General features: G+C 36.6%; 1 protein-coding gene across 2 annotated transcripts in view; it reads right to left on the bottom strand.

The window, feature by feature from the left end:
• LOC145985130 (RNA helicase aquarius) overlaps positions 1–18,879 on the bottom strand; it is a 195,012-nt gene that overhangs the window by 33,184 nt on the left and 142,949 nt on the right. For both annotated transcript variants that reach the window (XM_083118776.1, XM_083118775.1), the window contains 8 exons: positions 15,381–15,494; positions 13,646–13,749; positions 11,257–11,368; positions 10,717–10,930; positions 9,068–9,116; positions 7,259–7,356; positions 4,564–4,701; positions 455–672 (listed from right to left, as the gene is read on the bottom strand). In XM_083118776.1, the coding sequence (XP_082974902.1) occupies positions 455–672; positions 4,564–4,701; positions 7,259–7,356; positions 9,068–9,116; positions 10,717–10,930; positions 11,257–11,368; positions 13,646–13,749; positions 15,381–15,494 (1,047 nt within the window). The remainder of the gene's footprint in view (positions 1–454; positions 673–4,563; positions 4,702–7,258; positions 7,357–9,067; positions 9,117–10,716; positions 10,931–11,256; positions 11,369–13,645; positions 13,750–15,380; positions 15,495–18,879) is intronic.

Genomic DNA, 18,879 nt, shown 5'->3' with positions numbered 1-18,879 from the left:
CATATTATCAGCAATGTGACATGGGACCTAACTTGAGGGGTGGGGGAGGCATGGGATGAACATTAGGTTCCAAAAGATTAGAGAAAATACCTCTAACATGTATATTTTAATAAACCTGAAAATTTTGGGAGTGAGTGTCTGTCAAGTTACACCTATGATCATATTTCATTATCATCATTTTGATTAACCTAAAATAAGTTAAAAAGGTAAAGCTACTCTCTGCACAATGCAACATGCCATGTGGTTAACAGGCATGTGGTTAACACCATAGTCTGGCCACCTCTACCCATTTATTAGAGGCTGGGTGAATCCCATAGTTTCTCCATGCAGGTTCCTCCCCCCACCCTTTCCCCAGCCCCATGACAGTGAGATGCCCTATTCATTTACCACCAGAAAAGCAATATTGAGTATCCAAATACAAAATGAGAAAAGTAGCTCAGCATGGGCAGCATACCTCTTTTCCTTGGGATGCACTGTCCATATCAGATCTATACTGGTTGCAATCCAACCACACACGGAATGTGCGACTGTCACCAGGCAATTCTGGTTTAGGCTCTGGGCCCTCTTCTATGACTCTGCCATTTTGATCTAGCATTCCTTCTATCTCACAGCCTCTGACATAGGTTAGACCAACCTGGGGAATGAAAGGCTGATTGTGGTCATACTGTGTACCTGAAAGAGATATATTGCATGTACATTCAATGTTGGACCCAAAAGAGCAAAAGGTTATGAAATTTTCCCAGATTTTACACTTTACTGCATATTGAGTTCAGCTTGGTCCCACGAAAAATGTATAATCAGTATTCCACTGGCTCTAGTTTTTAAGATGGTGTTCACTACTACTTCACTTCAAGTAACCCACCTCATGATGCTGGGTGAACATAAAAATACAGGTCCCACAATGAGGTATCATCCAGGATGCTATATATTGCACTGTGTGTTGTATGGACTAACAAAAAGAAACAAATAATCAAGCCTGTACCCAAGGGGGCCATGGCCCCCCATCGAGTCATGAAAAATTTTAATTTGAACTACAAAAACTACGTTGACGGTTTTTCAAATTTTGCATGAATTTCGATTTTGTCCTTGCGCAAATGAATAGGTTGTTTCTGGACAGAGGCAGGCTCTCTAGAAGTCTGCAATATTGGGCTATTTTAGTTCTATAACTATTGATGCAAGGCTATTAGATTTTCCGATTTAGTAGGGACAGTACATTCCTTTTAATCCATGTCCTGACTTTTTCATCTCAGCTCGGACACTACTTGCTATAAGGGAAGAAACACTCTTCAGACTCTTTACATTATGGAGGAAAGGTTCCTCAATGACTGCAATACAAAACCAACCATATAAGGGGCATTTAGCTCTCCACCCGCACCGCAAGGTCTGTGATCCCTTTTCGCCACCACTGAGCAGAAGGATAAAAAACTTTGTTTTCTTTTTCCAACATCAGGGGTTTTCTGCAACTGATGTCCATTCTGCTACTCAATGGCTTAGGGTTAATTAATATTATGTAAATATGAAAATCCACTTCACAGCAGAATTGTTGCTAGATTTTTGGGGCAAAAAATTACCTGAAGTACTTTTGACATATATTGTTATTTGTCCAAAACACTCAAGAAATTAAGTACATTATTATTTACGAAATTCTGTCGATTGGAATTTGTTTTACAGCAACTTTTCTTCCTTTCTACTTGTAATTGTCTTGAACATAAATACACAGAGGTGTGACCGTACAACAGACAACTTTCACAGTGTGCAGAGGACATCAAGGCCAAAAAATTTGATCCTACGAGCCGTTGAAAATGGCATTTTTTATCCCAGATGTATGCAATCCCATTTAATAGCTTCTTGGTTGCGCCTGGCATTTATTTTTACTGTTGAATAAGATTCTAAAAGCGAAAATAATAATAATAATAAATTGTCTTTATTCAGCGGGCGAGGTTCAGCCAAGGGCTGCTCTGCCACCTAACCCTTGTCAATAATACATATGATAATCCATAAGTTTTATATAACTTATGGAGCAGTAAGCTAAACGTAAAAAAAAACACAGATACAAAAAAAAATGAAGAAAGAAAAAAATACATAGGAATTAGTTGCATACAAAAAAAAAGTGTAACTAAAAATACAAAAGACAATAGTAATAGTAATACAATAATACAATTCCTTATAGTGAGTGACTTGATACCTTCAGTATGTGCCCAGACTCTGCCATTGTTCCATTAACAGATCTTTTATTTTACCTTTGAAATTTAATGGGTTGTTTACACTAACGATATTTGCGGGCAATGCATTCCATGCTTTGGGAGCCGAAAAGGAGAAAGAAGATTTGAGTGATTGGGTAAATCGAAGTTGTTCCGCTTACGGGTAACATACTGATGGATTTCCCTACAAGAATGCATCTTCTCAAACAGGTACTGCGGTTTACCTTCTGTCAGTATGCGGCGTATGAAACAGAGATAGTGCAACTTCCTTCTGTTTGCCATGGTAAGAACCTGATTATTATTTAAGAATGGAAGAATATGATCGAATCTTTTTGCTTGAAAAATGTATCGGAAGCACGCATTTTGCACCATTTGTATTTTTTTACTGAGCTTTTGCGAGAGTTGAGGGCCGTAAACATTATCACAATAGTCGAACAATGGGTAGATTAATGCTTAGATGAGTCAGCTTGCATTCCGCAGGGAGGAAGTCACGGAAACGATTCAGATTCCTAAGTGTTCCATAAGCTTTCCTACATTGCATCTTTACATGTTCTGTCCAATCAAAAATTTCGTCAAAAATCAGACCAAGATTTTTAGCAGTGTTATTCCTGACAATGGGCAAATTGTTTATTTTGAGCTCGATCTTAATATTCTTAATTAACAACCTTGAATAATTAGAACCAATGATTATGAAAGTGGATTTTTCTGGATTTATTTTAAGACCGTTAGATACACACCAGTTACTGATGATGTTCAAGTCAGAATTTAGTGACTGAAGCTTATGTTCCAACGAAGCGTAATGATCTGAGAAATATAACTGGGTATCGTCTGCGTAAAAATGTGGAGTGAAGAATTTTATGACTTGCTGCAAATCTGCAGTGTAAACGTAGAGCCTAATATCTATCCTTGCGGCACACCTGCTTTCAGCATTATAGGTTGAGACACGTGAGATGGTGAATTATGTAATACGACCCCTTGACGTCTGTTAAATAGATATGTTTGAAATACAACATAGAAACAATATTATGTCAGTAGACACACTACAAGGGTGAAGTCACTTAGCCGTTCTCTTCAGATAATTTATTTACAGGGTTTGCACTGGCTTCAAAATCCTGGACAAGTGGAGGAGTCAGGAAAACAAGGCTGGGGCTGAGGTCACTGGAAACAAACAGTTATTAAAGGTGGTGTTATGGATGTTGGTATGGATGGGAACTGTGAAATCGGAGTTTTAGGTGGAGGTGATTATTGATCCTTAGGTTCAAGGGGGTGAAGGTTTCGCCTATGTTGAAGTTGCCGCAGATTTGGCAGATGAGGGTGTAAATCAGGTTGGATGAGTGGCAGGTGCCCTTAGGGTGTAGGGTGAACTCACCTGCCGCTGTGGGGATTGAGAGGTTGGGGGGGGGGGGGTGATGGAAGACGACCCTAGGTTTATCCCGAAAGATGTCCCTGATGTAAGGATCACTGTCCAGGCACCCCCCAACCTCAAGAACATCTTGGTTTAAAACACTCCTACCCCCTCCCCCTGCTCACAGATGCAACAAACCCAGGTGCAAGACCTGCCCATACTTATCACCTTCCCCACCCTCCCGATTCCCATAGTGGCAGGCGAGTTCCTACACCCTAAGGGCACCTGCCACTCATCCAACCTGATTTACACCCTCATCTGCAAAATCTGCGGCAACTTCTACATAGGTGAAACCTCCACCCCCTTGAACCTAAGGATCAATAATCACCGTTCCTCCACCCAAAACTCTGATTTCACAGTTGCCATCCATACCAACAGCCATAACACCACCTTTAATAACTGTTTCAGTGTTGCCATCATCCATCTTTTACCCCCCCCCCTCCACCCCACTCTGACACTTCTTTCCGCAGGTGATGGCAAAGGGTCTATATAGCAGGCATGCATGCCACTATACCCCCCAGACTTAACCTAGCCAACCAGTAACCCTTTCCCTCTCCTCCCTGAAAATATCCACCCACCTTGCAGTAAACACTGGTGAAAGTACTTTCGTTTCCCATCGACTATTTCTGGCAACACTGATCGTAGAGACGCTATGATCAGTATACTGTGCCTCTACTCTATGTGACGCTGATCTCGACCTATCTTTCCTCTCCGTTGAAAATGCGACATATGTCGCGAAATATCAAACTATTTCTCTTCGTGTGGTAAGTGTTTGTCTCCATAATTTGTATTTATCCGCCCTTCTGGCACCATTTCTCATCTTATTCCTGTTATATATATATAGTGTATAATATGAGAGAAAATTTATAACAATTTGCCTACCCTGCCCTCAAAAAAAATCCTGGGTACGGGCCTGAATATAATACTTGCGTTGGGAAGCAACTGCCGTAAACGTACCTATGTCACATGCTGGTCTTACGGTGATGAGGAAGCAAACATCATGCTTGCGAAGGGACTCCCACTCAGCTTTAATTTCCTTCCTTAAACTAAGATTGACTGTAACATCCGCTCTTACACGTGATGGCCTTTTCTCTCCTAAAAAGAGAGAGCGGAAATAGAAACATCTGGCATCCAGGTAGAGAAAATTTTATTACTTAATCATCACAAATACTACAATATATTTTGAAAATAAAACATTAGCTGCAATAGGATACTTATACACTAAAATATGAAAGAAAACAGAAATGCTTCAAAAAGAGGAATGGATTCCTTAACTCTTTCGCTGCGCTTGTCGCATTTATGCACAGCATGCCAGGTGCCTTGCTCTGCGGAAGTCGCATTATTGCGAGTTCATACTTCCACTCGCTGCGGGTGTCGCATTTCAGCAGTATGTCGCTTTTAGTAGCCTTCAGACATCTGTTGATACTATTTGGAACTATTTTAACTTGTAGTTTTTTTTTATATCCGTATGATGTCGCTAATTACGCCTCCGTTTAGAACACGAGCGTTGAGTGCTCTGACATGTCAGTTTCTAATGCATGTTTGAATGTAAACAACATGGCTTCGTCAAGTCGTCAACACTTGTCTGATAATGATGTTACTCAACTGTTGAATCAGAAGGTGAATTAAGTTGTGACGATAATAGCGACAGTTTTTATGAGACTTCAAGTGGTGACAGTGATTGTATAGTGTCTGATGAAGAATTTGTACCGCCGTCCGTAACATCATGGAGCAGAGTGCAAAGCAGCATTGATCTAGGTGCGGGAAGTTCGACACAGGCAAGTGCTAAGTTACTTGGTGACAGTACAGTATTTAGCACACCATTTTCTTGTTTTATCAAATATTTCCCCCGCTCAGTATTTGAACACACAGCAGAACAAACTGAAGTTTTCGCCACCCAGTATCTTGATACTACTTACGAATTTCCACGCCGCTCCATCACTCTGCATCATCCCGTGTTTTGAGAAATACCATACCATCAAGGACTACAGAATGGTTTGCCAGTGCAAGGAATGACTTTTGTAATTTCTCTATAACATATTTTGCAATGTACTTTTTTTAAATTATTCTTTCTAAAATTATTTTTTTTTCAAAATATCAACATTTTTCAAAATATCATACCACCAGGTACTACAGAATGGTTTTCCAGTGCAAGGAATGAATTTTGTAAGTTCTCTCTCATATAGGGGAGACCGGGGTAATTAGAACATGGGGTTATTGGAACATGTTAATGTAGAATAATTTAAAACGAAAAGACTGGTGTAATAACATTTCATACCTATGTACCTACACTAAACCTACATGCAGAAAATTTGTTATTGGAATAACTACACAAAAGTAAGTTTTATTTGACTTTTATTATACACCTGCAAAAATGATGTGACGCATGCTTGGTGTTTCTCTGCTTCTGCATATACTGGATGTGAATGAAAGAACCCTTTCAAAATTTTCTTCACCCTTATAATAAAACATAAGGGCACACATCATTTCATGCGAGTTTGGTTGTCTATGGGCAATTTGCCTGGTTTTTATAAGCGAAGTTCTTATTACCCCAAAAATTTCTGCAAATGGGTTATTAGAACATTGCGTAATTTGCTTGATTTCGCTTGGGTATACTAGATTGTACATGTAACTATTAGAAGTTTTTTCTTTACTACATTGTAGAATGGCCTGTAACCTTTCAAATAAATCATAGAACACTGATTTTCATTCACACATATTTGCTTCACAGCTGGGAAATTGAACTTTATTAAAAAAAGACGTTAACTTGGGATTTTATTTAAACAAGCATTGATAACTCCAGAAGTAGTAGAGCTATTGTGTTCAAATTTGCAGGGTAAATGGGACATTTATATATGATGTTTGTATTACCCCAACAGCAATCTAAAGCTATTCAGTTGAAATTTCTAACTTATGTTCCATTAACCCCAAATGGGGTAATTGGAACAATTTTATGGTGTCATGACAATTTTTTTTTTTGGACGAGTATTTGCAATGCAGGTATGGTCATTATTTTTTTCAAAAATATGCAAAAGATGTCCTTTTAAATGGTAGAAATTTTTAAAAAATCCATCAGTAACTTTCTGAGTAATTTACAGTGGAACTTCTACAGGCTGTTTCCTGTTCTAATTACCCCGGTCTCCCCTATAACGCAATGTAATTGTGAAAATTATTTGTTTATAAAAAAAATATTTTTTCAAATTTAATTCCGCAGCCAAGGGATATTGTGTGCCAGAGAATTCCGCAGCGAAAGAGTTAAAGAAGTAGACCATGAAAGGAAAGTATGTCCACAATCACAGGTAGACCTACAAATGGCACTTGTGAAGAGGGAATGCCAGCCAGGAAAGACACAAAGTTGCGAATCTATTCAAAGACCCTCTAACAGGGTCTTCTTCAGATGAATGTTCACAATAAATTATGAAGAAGACCCTGTTAGAGGGTAGAAACGTTACGCTTTTAGTTTATATTTTTTATACTATAAAAGTTTGCCTTGGTCAGCATTTTAATGTTTTATTAACATGGAAACAAGGCTTAACAGTGTTACCATAAGCTATTCAGGCTCTGAAAATATGTTGGTGATTAAATGATTTCTGCAGCAATACCTTTTGATACTGATAGCAAAGATACTGACACCAATTATAAAGTTACATACCTATGTTTGGTTTTGCAACTTCAACAACAGCAAAATTAACAATTGGTTGTGCCATTCGAGCCCAGCCTCCATAAAATACAGTTTCATCTTCAGCTTTCCTGTAAAAAATTATCAAATCAATGTAGTGTACTCTTCTGTCTTATGTACTCATATACATGTGCACATATCACTTGATATTTACTGCATTCACTGTAAAATAACTAGGATTGTTTGCACACAAAAATAAAACATGAGAAAATCTGTCAGTTCATTATCTTTTTATGACTATAAATATAATTATTTATTTGTTTTATTATATTTATAGAAACTGCTGAAGAACAGCTAAGAGCCTCAATACAGCAGTTCATACAAGAATATACATGTTACAAACTTAAAATACAAAGGTAAACATAAAAGTGCATAAAAATAGTGCAAAATCAATAAAATAATATCCACATTAAAATTTAATGCACTCTTTAGGAATGACTCAAATCATTAGATAACAACTCAGGGTCAAAATAATCACCTAAGGTTTTTGCAATGAATTGAATGAATGAATTAGACATTTTTGTTTCTTCTAAAAGGAAGTGATTTCAATTTTTTTTAGTTTGTTCAAGAGATTATCATAGCTATATAAGAATTATACAAATAAAAAATATTTTTTGTGTATTCTCAATTACACCACTTCTTACAGTATCACAGGACAAATTCCATGTCACAGTACTGAATTCTAGAATGGGTCTTAACAAATTCCATAATAATATACAATGAAAGTGGTGATTGTTCAGCCCCTGCCATTTATTAATGACCCAACTTTCAAGTAATCCAAGTACCTTGGATTTGAGGTTTCTTTCTCAAGAACTCATTGCTTCCACAGGGCCATATGTTTTAATGGGGTAAATCAAACAATCAGGTTCTTCATACAAACAAAATTTGCTGGAAATGACTCCTTTCTTGAGTCACATAAAAGCTCAATAGACACGTAACAATGCCAATTTTTGCTGTCAGGCAAAACAAACAATATAATGTTTATAAATATGAACACTATCGTAAAACTGAGACAGGTGTAAGATATTTAACCTGTTGGAATCAAAACTCAATTATGTTTATGAATTCCTTACATACTTCATCCTACCACCTCCTCAACTGTTCCCTTTTACACCCACACCTACACTTTCAACTTATGGCATGGAATGTATCTAGAATTTTCCACATGGGGGTGTAAGGTCATTTTTAGGGGATGTAAAGATACCTTTATAGCTAAAATGACTGTATATTTGGCTCTTGCAAAAAATTTAGGGGTGTTGCTTATCATTTTGCAGGGTTTTAGGGGGTGTTGGTGGGTGTCTGGGTGTTGCTTATTATTTTGCAGGTTTTTAGGGGGTGTTGGTGGGTGTCTGGATAAATCACTAACTACTGGAAACATTGAAACATGTATTTCAACACAGGAGTTTATCCAGAACTTTCCATTGGGGGGAGTATGCCTTTGTGAAAATTTTTGGTTTTGAGTAAATTTTGGGGGATGTTATGGGTGTGTGTGGATAAATAACTGTTTCAACATCTTCCAAATAACTTTCAAGGTTTTACTATACCAATTTGGGTTTGGTGTTACAAGTTACTTGGTAGGATTAGTTATAATTTGGACAAAAATTAGTTACACACTGAACATCTCTCACCCTATGCCATCTTTTGCACAGACACACACACACTAAACTCACTCTTTCAGCATTCTTATTCATGCATATTATAATCTTGTAGATTTTTATTAAATTCAAATTTTACATTGCAAAGCTTCTGTCTAAACACTTGTATTAAACCATGAATACGTACCACGGACTCAATCTACTGACAGCATCTTCTATATCTTGCCTAATTTCATCTGGAAAGAGGTTTAAAAAATTATGTAATCAGAATATTATGTGGTAATTCATGAAAAACATTTCAACCATGTTTATTACTTCTACACAGTTCAATTGTAGAACATCTTTCTTTCAGATGTAATAAATTTAATTTGCATGTACAAACAAAATGGTTTAAATGAATAAAGAATAAAAACTACTACATATGTTAAAACTAAGGTTTCTCCTTTGATGCCGTCACTTTACAGCTACTTGCAAAAACGGAGAAAAAGTTGCCAAGAATGGTACTAAAATGGCAAGAAACACAAAAGGATAAGATGGTCAATGAAGGTAACAGTAAAGTAATGAGGAGAGATCAAGGAACCTGAGCAAGTTTATTTGTCAAGCTATGAATACTTGGAAACAGCATCCCATCTAAATGGAAAAATAGTGAGAAGTTTTGAGTCATGTTCAAGAAAGTAAAAATTGAATGTCAATTAGGGATGAGCTGCAACCAATACCAATACTCTTACCAATTCCTAGATACCAATACCGATACTTGAAAACTGTAACAACTAAAAGTAGTTCAGAATGTTTATTCATTTTATCAGTTTTTCATTAGAGGCATACCTAGAGGCATGCATATTTCATTTTTGATGGAAGTATGAAATGTGAAATAAAACAATGTAATGTTAATTTCTTATGCTTTTCAAAGGTGTGAGGTGCATTTTCCCATCATGTTTTGTCACAAACATGAAATTTAGAGTTCATTTACACATGAAACACTTTCTGAAGTCTGAATTACCCTGCATGCAAATCACAGAAAATTGATGAATTCTGCTCTCTCTATATAAACTTAACACTGTGTTAACTACGTAAATGTGCTATTGGAAAGGAAATGTTCATCTTGTGTAATAAGCATAGTCTTGAAATCAAATTTGGGATTTTATTAAACATTTTAACATGGAAATGGCATTTTATATACTGCATTTTATCCTGAAATGTACCCAGTTTTTGTACCAAAATCTTGATCGTTTATTCACCATAAATATGTGGCAATCTACCAGTTTTCCTTTAAAATGTCCTTAATTTCACATATAATGAGCCTTTAATCACAAAATTAATTTTCCTATGGCGTTGTTGCAAAAAAAAAAAAAATGAAAATTATGCATTTTGTATTATTTCTAGGATATTTAAACTCTGTGAAAGGTCATGCAGCATTTTTGTAAATTCTGCAAGACATCCGGACTCTTAAAAAGTACAGGTCTGTATCTGTAATAAAATTTCCACTGATGGTGTGGTATCGGTATCAGAAAATATAACTTGGATATCACTGGTATTAGCCAATATCGATAAATTGGTGTATTGGCTCAGAACTATCAATTGAAGCAGATATTTGGAAAATAAGAACTAGGGTCAAAATTCAAACAATGATGGAACCACCACTAATATATATCAGCAGTGGCAAAAGGGGGTAGACAAAGAAGATGAAGAACAAAAACAAAAACAATGCATGGTGCACGAACTACTATTAGATGATAATTTTATCTGCTCTCATCATTATGTTCAGAAATAAACTACTTACATCCTTATATTATGTATTACTTATATACACTTATATCATGCAAAAATAGATCTTACATGTAGATTCCAATCGGAATAAATTGAAGTTCCGCAACAAGTAGTCATGAAGAGTCAGGAATTGCAGATTTAGCTTTGGCAATGCCAGGCAACCTTCTCCTGAAAAATATTCCGTGGGGACGATGTTCTCATTCCAAATAATCTCCTCTGTTGGATACAGAGGCATTTCATTCAGAGCCTCCAGTTGAGAAGCACGCCGCTCATGACGTGACACCTTGAAAAGGAAAATGAATATCATGTAATATTGGTTTACAACTTAAAAATCAGGAATTCTATCACTGTACTCTTTTTTCTCCTGTTTGTTAAGTAGTTTTGTGAATTTCATGTGAGAGTATATTGTGGAAAAAGTGCTTACTTTTCAAATAAGCCTCCTACAAAGTCTTGAAGAAAACTTGCACAAATAAAATCCAAACATGTATTGAATATGTGCGAGACAATAGATATTTGAAGAATATTAAGACATTACCATTCTACACTATGCCTGACGAAGAAAAATACAATTAAACCTTAGCAATAAACTAAAACAAGATGTTAACTTACCAGAAGTTCCAAAAGAAAGTCCCTGTCTAACCTAAACCAATTATCTATATCTTCTTTATCTGGAGGAGGGACCAAGTTGAGATATGCTGCTATTTCATGAAGCTTCTCTTTTCTGAAAAACAAAATAGCTCGTAAACTTTCAAAACATATTAAGCAGGAAATTTGAAGGATGCAAGGTGCAAGCAGCATTTAGCATTTTCTTTTCAAAATTCACAAGGATGCAAGGTGCAAGCAGCATTTAGCATTTTCTTTTCAAAATTCACACTCTTGGTAATTGTAAGCTATTTTATGGCAGGCTTGTTTATTCTCAGAATTTTCATATTTTTATAATAACATTTTTCATCCAACGACTGCTCCATCATTGCATTGGTAAAAATATCCAGTAATTATACTAATCTCATTATTACAGAAATAGTTTCTAATTTTGTGAACATTTCCAACATTTTGTTATTATTCTCATGACTATGACTATAAACTCTAGTGTTGCAAAATAAATTCTAAACACACATTTCATTTTTGCATACAATAATTAAAGAAGTGAATGGAATCGATGCTTGACATATTATATTCTATATTCTTTCCAGTAATTACAAAAATATGTGACTGTGCTCTATTTTAACACTGATCATTGTATTAAAGAGATACATTCAATACAGTAATATATTTGATCATATGTTCTTATTTTTTAATTATTATTAGTCTACCAATTTCTGATGTTTGTAAATTTACAGCATTATGGAAACATTCTACACATTATGAAAAAATTATTGACTTTGCTGTGTTTTTAACACAGTTCGTTATACATTCTAATCATTATAATTAGCCTAAGAAGATAGTAAAGTGGAGTAAAAGAACTAAAATACAAAGAAAAAGTAAGGAGGAAAATTTAACTCTATCATGCATGGATCAAGTTTAATCTTGTTGATGGTCCACATATTTGATACTATCAATAATACTGTTGTCTTGCACCGTGGCCATGCAGTCTAAGGCATCATGCTTTGGGCTCCTGCTACAGGATGCATGCCGGTTAGAGTCTCCTGGGGGAAGCGTAACAACTTTTCTCCTGAGATTTCGGCCTGTGTATGGAACCAGTGGCCACCCACCATCATGAGGAAATTGAGGAGCTTCGAATGAGTAGCATAACCTGGTCATGGAAACCTACAGCAACGACTGGGGGTTTGTTGTGCAGACCACAAGTGGTTGGATGATCTCCCACCTCAGTAGGGGGACTGAGGATGGCAGTCAGTAGGTAGGCCGGTCGATGGGTCATTATTTATTATATCAATAACACTGTTAATTCAATACAAATAAAATACATATAAAAGTTTTATTAATACTATACAGAACATTTCATCAGGGACAAATATTGAAGTAAGAAATATTTAAAGAAATTAGTGTGTTACATTATTTGATAGTAGTTAAAAATGTGAAAAGGGGAAGGAAAAAAGTACTTGAATTTGTATTTTTGTTATTTAGTGTTGCATTTCTGTTGTTTTTTGCTAATTGTGATAATGAAGGTATGTGGTCACAAGATGAAATTTTATGAATGGACACTAACAAAGAACACCCATTCCAAGACCGTGCTCATGCGTGGAAACTTTGGTGGTGGGAACCAGTTACAGAACCAGCAAGGTGGCAGGGGAAGGGGGCAGAAGAAATAATAGAAACTCAATAACCACAAAGGTAATCTTGATATAGTCTAAAATATTAACATTTTCGATTCAAATTTGTCAGCCCGACAGACCAAATGTTTTGTTCAAATTAAAATCGTTTAGTATGAAATATTCATATTCAAAACATCTATGCTTGTTATATTTGTCTTGAAGTACACAATCACATTACTTTTGATGTGTTCGTCACAGGAAAAAAAAATTGCATTCAGAAATTTGTTTGAAAAGAACAGTGTATGTTACTTTTGCTTTCATTCATATGAACAATAACCAAAACACAGAAATAAGGAAGAATTTTCAAGACTCCAAACTCCATGGTGCAAGAGACCTCTGAGAGCCTGGGCCAAGTGTTTCTACATTGTCGGATGAGGTTCCATCATCATCATTTTGTGATATTTGAGACCAGACCCCGATACTTCTTTTCTCAAGTAGCAATATAATCAGACAATAATCACAATTACTGATTACTTAATATAATCTCGAATATAGACTACAGGTTACAAAATGTATGATCACTGCATTAAACCAGCAAATAATTCCATGTTAAACAGGGTTATATCCATTTCAATATGGGCAACAAACCTCAGATTCACATTTATTCAGTCATTGGCAGCAGTTAAATTAAATAAAATTGGAGAAAATTACACAGGCATGAAGGGATATTAAGTGAAACTATAAACTTAAAAAAAGATTATTAGACAAAAAAAAGAAAAACTTACGACAAGGATCCAAAATGTTTCAAGAGTGTTTCTCTAGTATCAACACTGGCAACATTGGCTAAAGAAAAACTTCGCAGATCTGGAAATTTGGCAAATGCTGCTTTCTGAAATTCAAGATAAAACTTTTTATCACATATGAATTTTTTTTATAATGAATAGAGTTCTTAGCATATAGTCACGTTACATACATAAAATAAAGCATCATACCATAAAATGAATAACATTTTTCACAAGCAAGGAGGAGTGGGAACATTGAATTTTGATGAAGCAGACATCAAAATTTAGTCTTCCATGGACAAATAAATCTCCCCACAAATGACAAGTTTAAAAATCTCAACCAGGGCAGTGACATTTCTTTGTGTTGTTCTATCATCTACTTCACCTCATCATGATTCATGCTCATTTCTGATATAACTAAAACAGGCAGAAAAGTCATGTGACATAACTATAATATAATAAAATAGAGCCAGTTCAATGAAAAGCATTGGGCTATGTAAATAAAGTATCTTCAGGGAATGACTCCCTGAAGATAAGAGCAATGTATGCCCTCGAAACGTTGGAAGCCAACTCCAATTTAACCTGGCTGGTAACCTGAGAACACTTGTTCGAATCACGTCACCAGGAAAGATACAATTCCAAAGTATCTTCCCTTATGACATTACTAGCAGAGGTTTTCTATTTAGAAAAACGATCTCTCTGCCTTTGCTACTGTGACATCGACGGTAAGGGCCATGAAATAAGCTGTGCATACACCAGAATAATTGAAAGTCAATGAAATATTTTGTTCCACAATGAGTCAGCAAGCTCTTTCACATCATTCATATCCTTTATACTGTGTTTGAAATTACTTCTGACTGATAATAAGATTATATCACTTTCCATGTGTTATTTCCTTACCTTCTACAGCATCTTTAAAAACAAAATTTTAAATATGACTAGCGCAATGTACGAAATAAGATTGAGGCACTGTCGTGGCATATGCAGAAGGGACCTAATAGGGCTAGAGTCCCTCCCGAAATTTTGAGAAAATCAAAATATTCAAAAGAGAGCCGTAACAAACTTGGGAAAATCGAAGTGCTACATGAATCCCCTTAAAAATAACCCTGTTTATATTTTTTGTCTTGGGACAAGTTTTAAAACGAAGGTTAAAAGTTGTAATTATGAAATATTTCATATTATATCTCGCCTTCTCTACAACATGCATCCATATGAAACCACCAGTCTTAAGCCTCAAACGTCATTATAACCTGGCTGCAGTGGACCAGTCTCTCACAAAAAAATAAGTCAGGAAAATCCATTGCAGTCTTCTGGCTTTTCGGGGCTCCTTTGCCTCGGTGGTCCTGGGGCAGCCATCTAGTTACGCCCCTGATTGTTAGTGTTGCTTTACCTGTTGCTAGTCTTTGAAGAAGAATCCACTTTAAAGCTGATCAATTATAAAATAAATGATTCATTTTTTTGTGTACAATGAAAACTGTACAAAACTCAGAGAGAATATATGAAGTAGTGTCATTTCAAATTGAATACACACACACCAAAGTGACCAGCAACGAACCAATCAATAGCAGTGTATTGACAGTATTGACATGACACACTGCACAACGTTACATTCGATTGGTCAAGTCTTTAAGTGGCATAAAATACATGTTGTTTCCGTGTGAAATCTTGCTAAACTAAAGCACCAAATACTGTGTACACTCAAACAGAATAAACATAGTTGCCTCAAAGAACCACTGACCTGTAAAGAGGTTATTTTGGTGTAATGAATCTGGGTCATGTCATGGTCAGTTAAAGGATCTCCTGTTTCATCACTTATCTCAAAGCGGGAATAAAACTTCAGCATGTCCAATAACTGCAAGTAAAGAAGATGAAAATATCATAAGTACTCATGTAACAAAGACAAACATTCCATTTTATGGTCGTATACCTAACTTCATGCTTTATTTTTATTTTTTTTAAAGGAGAAATCACAGTTGATAATAACAGGTTTCACATTGTTGTTAATATCAATTCTAGGATGAATAACAACTTGCACACAGGTTTTAGGTAACCACTGAAACTGTGTATTTGTTTACTGTAAAGGCATGGAAGCTGAGTAAATAGGTTAGGCAAGCATTACCTGTTGATAAGTGACTGTCAAAAACTATATATTTGTTTTTCCACTGTTACCACATCATGCAAATGTACCAATTTTGGATGGTTTAATGGTAGTTACAGAAATAAGATATTTTATTGGTGTAACAAACAATCCTATCAGTAGTTGCATCAAATGATCCAGAACCTTGGTGGTGGTGACAAGAGCCTAGTAGCCCTTGTGGAATGCAAGGGTAAGGTGGGGGGGGGGGATGAAAATTAATAATAAACATCACTGACATTAATGAACAGAATGCAGCTAGGCTACTTACAGCCATAAAGGATAAAGGATGAATTCCGACAGCCCCATCAACTTTACCTCATCATATACACCCCCTAAACAGATACGTAGAAACATGGTGATAAGAGGAGTTTTAATAAATTGACTGTACCATGTTACCAAGCTACTTAGCACAGTGGTTCAACATCCCACCTACAGCTACTATCACACAGCTAATTACACTTACTATTAATGCAGAATTCCTTTAACATTATTATTCATATTCAAGATCCTGGGAACAAAATCTTGTTTTGGTGAAAAATTTAAGTACAATGCAATTGTCTCCTGTGCATTGAATCGTGCCATGAAGATGTACGGGAGACATGAATGCAGGGCTTCACACATTCTCAATATCTTCCAGAATAGAAGTGGTGTGGTTAGTACAATGTTAGAACAGTCCTTATTCTCTGAGGATTGCTGTCACCAATTAAGTAAAACTGGTACACAAGAAGACTTTTGCTACAATTTGCTACTTTTCGCTAATTTAGTTTATTTGTGGACACGTGTCAACTACTAATGGAACATCTTGCAGCCCTGTACCAAACGTGAACATGCGTCTGTCTGTCTGTGTGTGTGTGTGTGTGTGTGTGCATGATGTGAAGTGAGAGTTTTAATTTTACAACCTCCTAAATACGAACTTACAGTCTCCCTCTCACAGCCCCCAGTGTAATGCAACTGATTTTTTTCTATCATTTTTTTTTTGTGAGTAAATAATAGTATTCCACAAAACGTCCTTTGCGAAAAACCTGGTGAATATAGGAATGATCAAATTAAGCATTTGTTTACATCCATGTTAGATTCTATAAATATTGACAATATCTCTGAAGATTGTGTTAAGAATATTTGTGGCGATATGTCGCGGTTCTACAGCAAAGCATTTTTTTAAAATGAAAATTGTTACCGAATAGAATATTAATTTCTTTAAAATATTTTCAGTTGGCTTGAAAATAATGAGTTGCTTGTAGTTAATTTTTCTTCTCCTTCTGCCAGCCTCCATGGTGGAATTGTTAGCATACCGTGCTACAACATCAAGGGTCTCGGGTTTGACTCCCGGCCTGGGCATCGGTGTTCATTGTGAACGTCCCTTCGCCAATTTCATCATATTATCATTCATCCTTTAGCCAAAGTGGCAGAAATGCGAAGTAAAATAAACCAAATCAATCATTCTCTAGTTCTGTGAACTCTGAAAAGCATAGGGCGGCCTAGTGTCAGTTTTGAAGAAAGTAAAAAGCGAAAGACTGAAGAACTTCACCGAGAGCCTGGGTTAAGTGTTTCTACATTGTCACACGAGGTGCCATCGTTATCGTTTTCTGGTTTTTGAGACCAGAGCCTGCTACTTCTTTTTTCAAGTAGCTCTCCAATTGTTCTCACGGTGCTGGGTGAATACCAAAATTTTGGGAGCTCCCACCAGGATCAAACCCAGGGACCACTCAGAAGCCATATTTCAGATTATTTACTAATATAGAATACAACCGTAATGATTAACCAAATGGGTTGCTCAACTGCGAGATTACTGACCAAAAAAAGTGGCGCCACAAGCGAGTTGTGAATTCGTATCAGAAACAACTCGCTGTGAAGGCCAGAAAAAGGCTCTTCTTTGTAGCCAATCTACCGAGTTCTCACAAGTGGAACATTTTCTCCCACCAAACGCTTCGTAGCCGGCGGCTGTTTCTCATGTATCAATGCATGATTTCATTGCGTGTAAGATCTTGAAAGAAGCCCTGTCAAGACATGCCTGCTTCGATGTTGCCATGACCATAAAAAGGGCCGCGTGGGGGTCTCTGAAAGGCGAGGCCGCAACATGGCTTACGTTGAGGAAGTGGGCAATCATTTACATCAGCTTGGGTTGGTCCTGCGTCAAATATAAACTCGTAAAAAGAAAGGAAGTGATAGAAGGTCATCTCAATGCTCGGGTAAATGTTGCACGCACGTTAACGTCACTTGTTTCAAACAGATGAGAAACTCGCATACAAACAAGATCCTTCCTCAATCATGAACACGCACATGAGGGTGGATCAACAAAGAAAGTAGTTGTCATCAGCTGCCACTTGAAACGGGTGTACAGTCACCCTCAATAAAAATGGGACACCTGTATCCTGAAATACTAGCTTCCTTTCATAGCGTTATGCGTGTTGCCTAACTCTACGGCGATGAGCGAACCTCAATAGCAAATCTTCAATGGCAAGTTCGGTATCAGCCGTAGAGTTAGGCAACACACATAACGCTATGCAGGGAAGCGAGTATTTCATGATATAGGTGTCCAATTTTTATTGCGGGTGACTGTACATAGCCTTAGTGATGACGGATCCATATAATTTGAAACTTCAAATAACTACAGAAATCGGAAGCTTCACTTGTCGCCTTGTAATCAAAGGGTCTCTGGTGGAGGCACATAATGGTTCGGATCCTACTTTAAACTGTAGGTCCAATCCCGATTAGCCTTTCTGTGCATAAAGTGGACTTAAAATAACAATTCAATCAATCAATCCCGATTAGTCTATTTGTGCATAAGCTGGACTTAAAACAGCAATTCAATCAATCAATCCCGATTAGTCTATTTGTGCATAAACTGGACTTACTCAAAACCCAAACAAAACAAATCAATTGCCAGTGCCATATCTAGCATGTGGCTCATTCCACGTGAAGTGGCTGAGGGATCTCAGTTCGACCATCTTCAATTTTGATGAAAAGTTTCTGGAACATACCTAACATGACGTAACAGACAATGATGCCAAGTTTCAGCCACATATACCAGAGGCACCAGAGAGAGTCCTATACGAATATCGCTTTTCTGATGCAGGAGCAGTTATAGAGAACATACCAA

Source organism: Lepisma saccharinum, chromosome 3, assembly GCF_977018435.1.
Source record: "Lepisma saccharinum chromosome 3, izLepSacc3.1, whole genome shotgun sequence".
NCBI classification, from domain to species: Eukaryota; Metazoa; Arthropoda; class Insecta; order Zygentoma; family Lepismatidae; genus Lepisma; species Lepisma saccharinum.
Note: the sequence above shows the minus strand (reverse complement) of the source record. Positions and strands in the feature narration are given on the sequence as shown.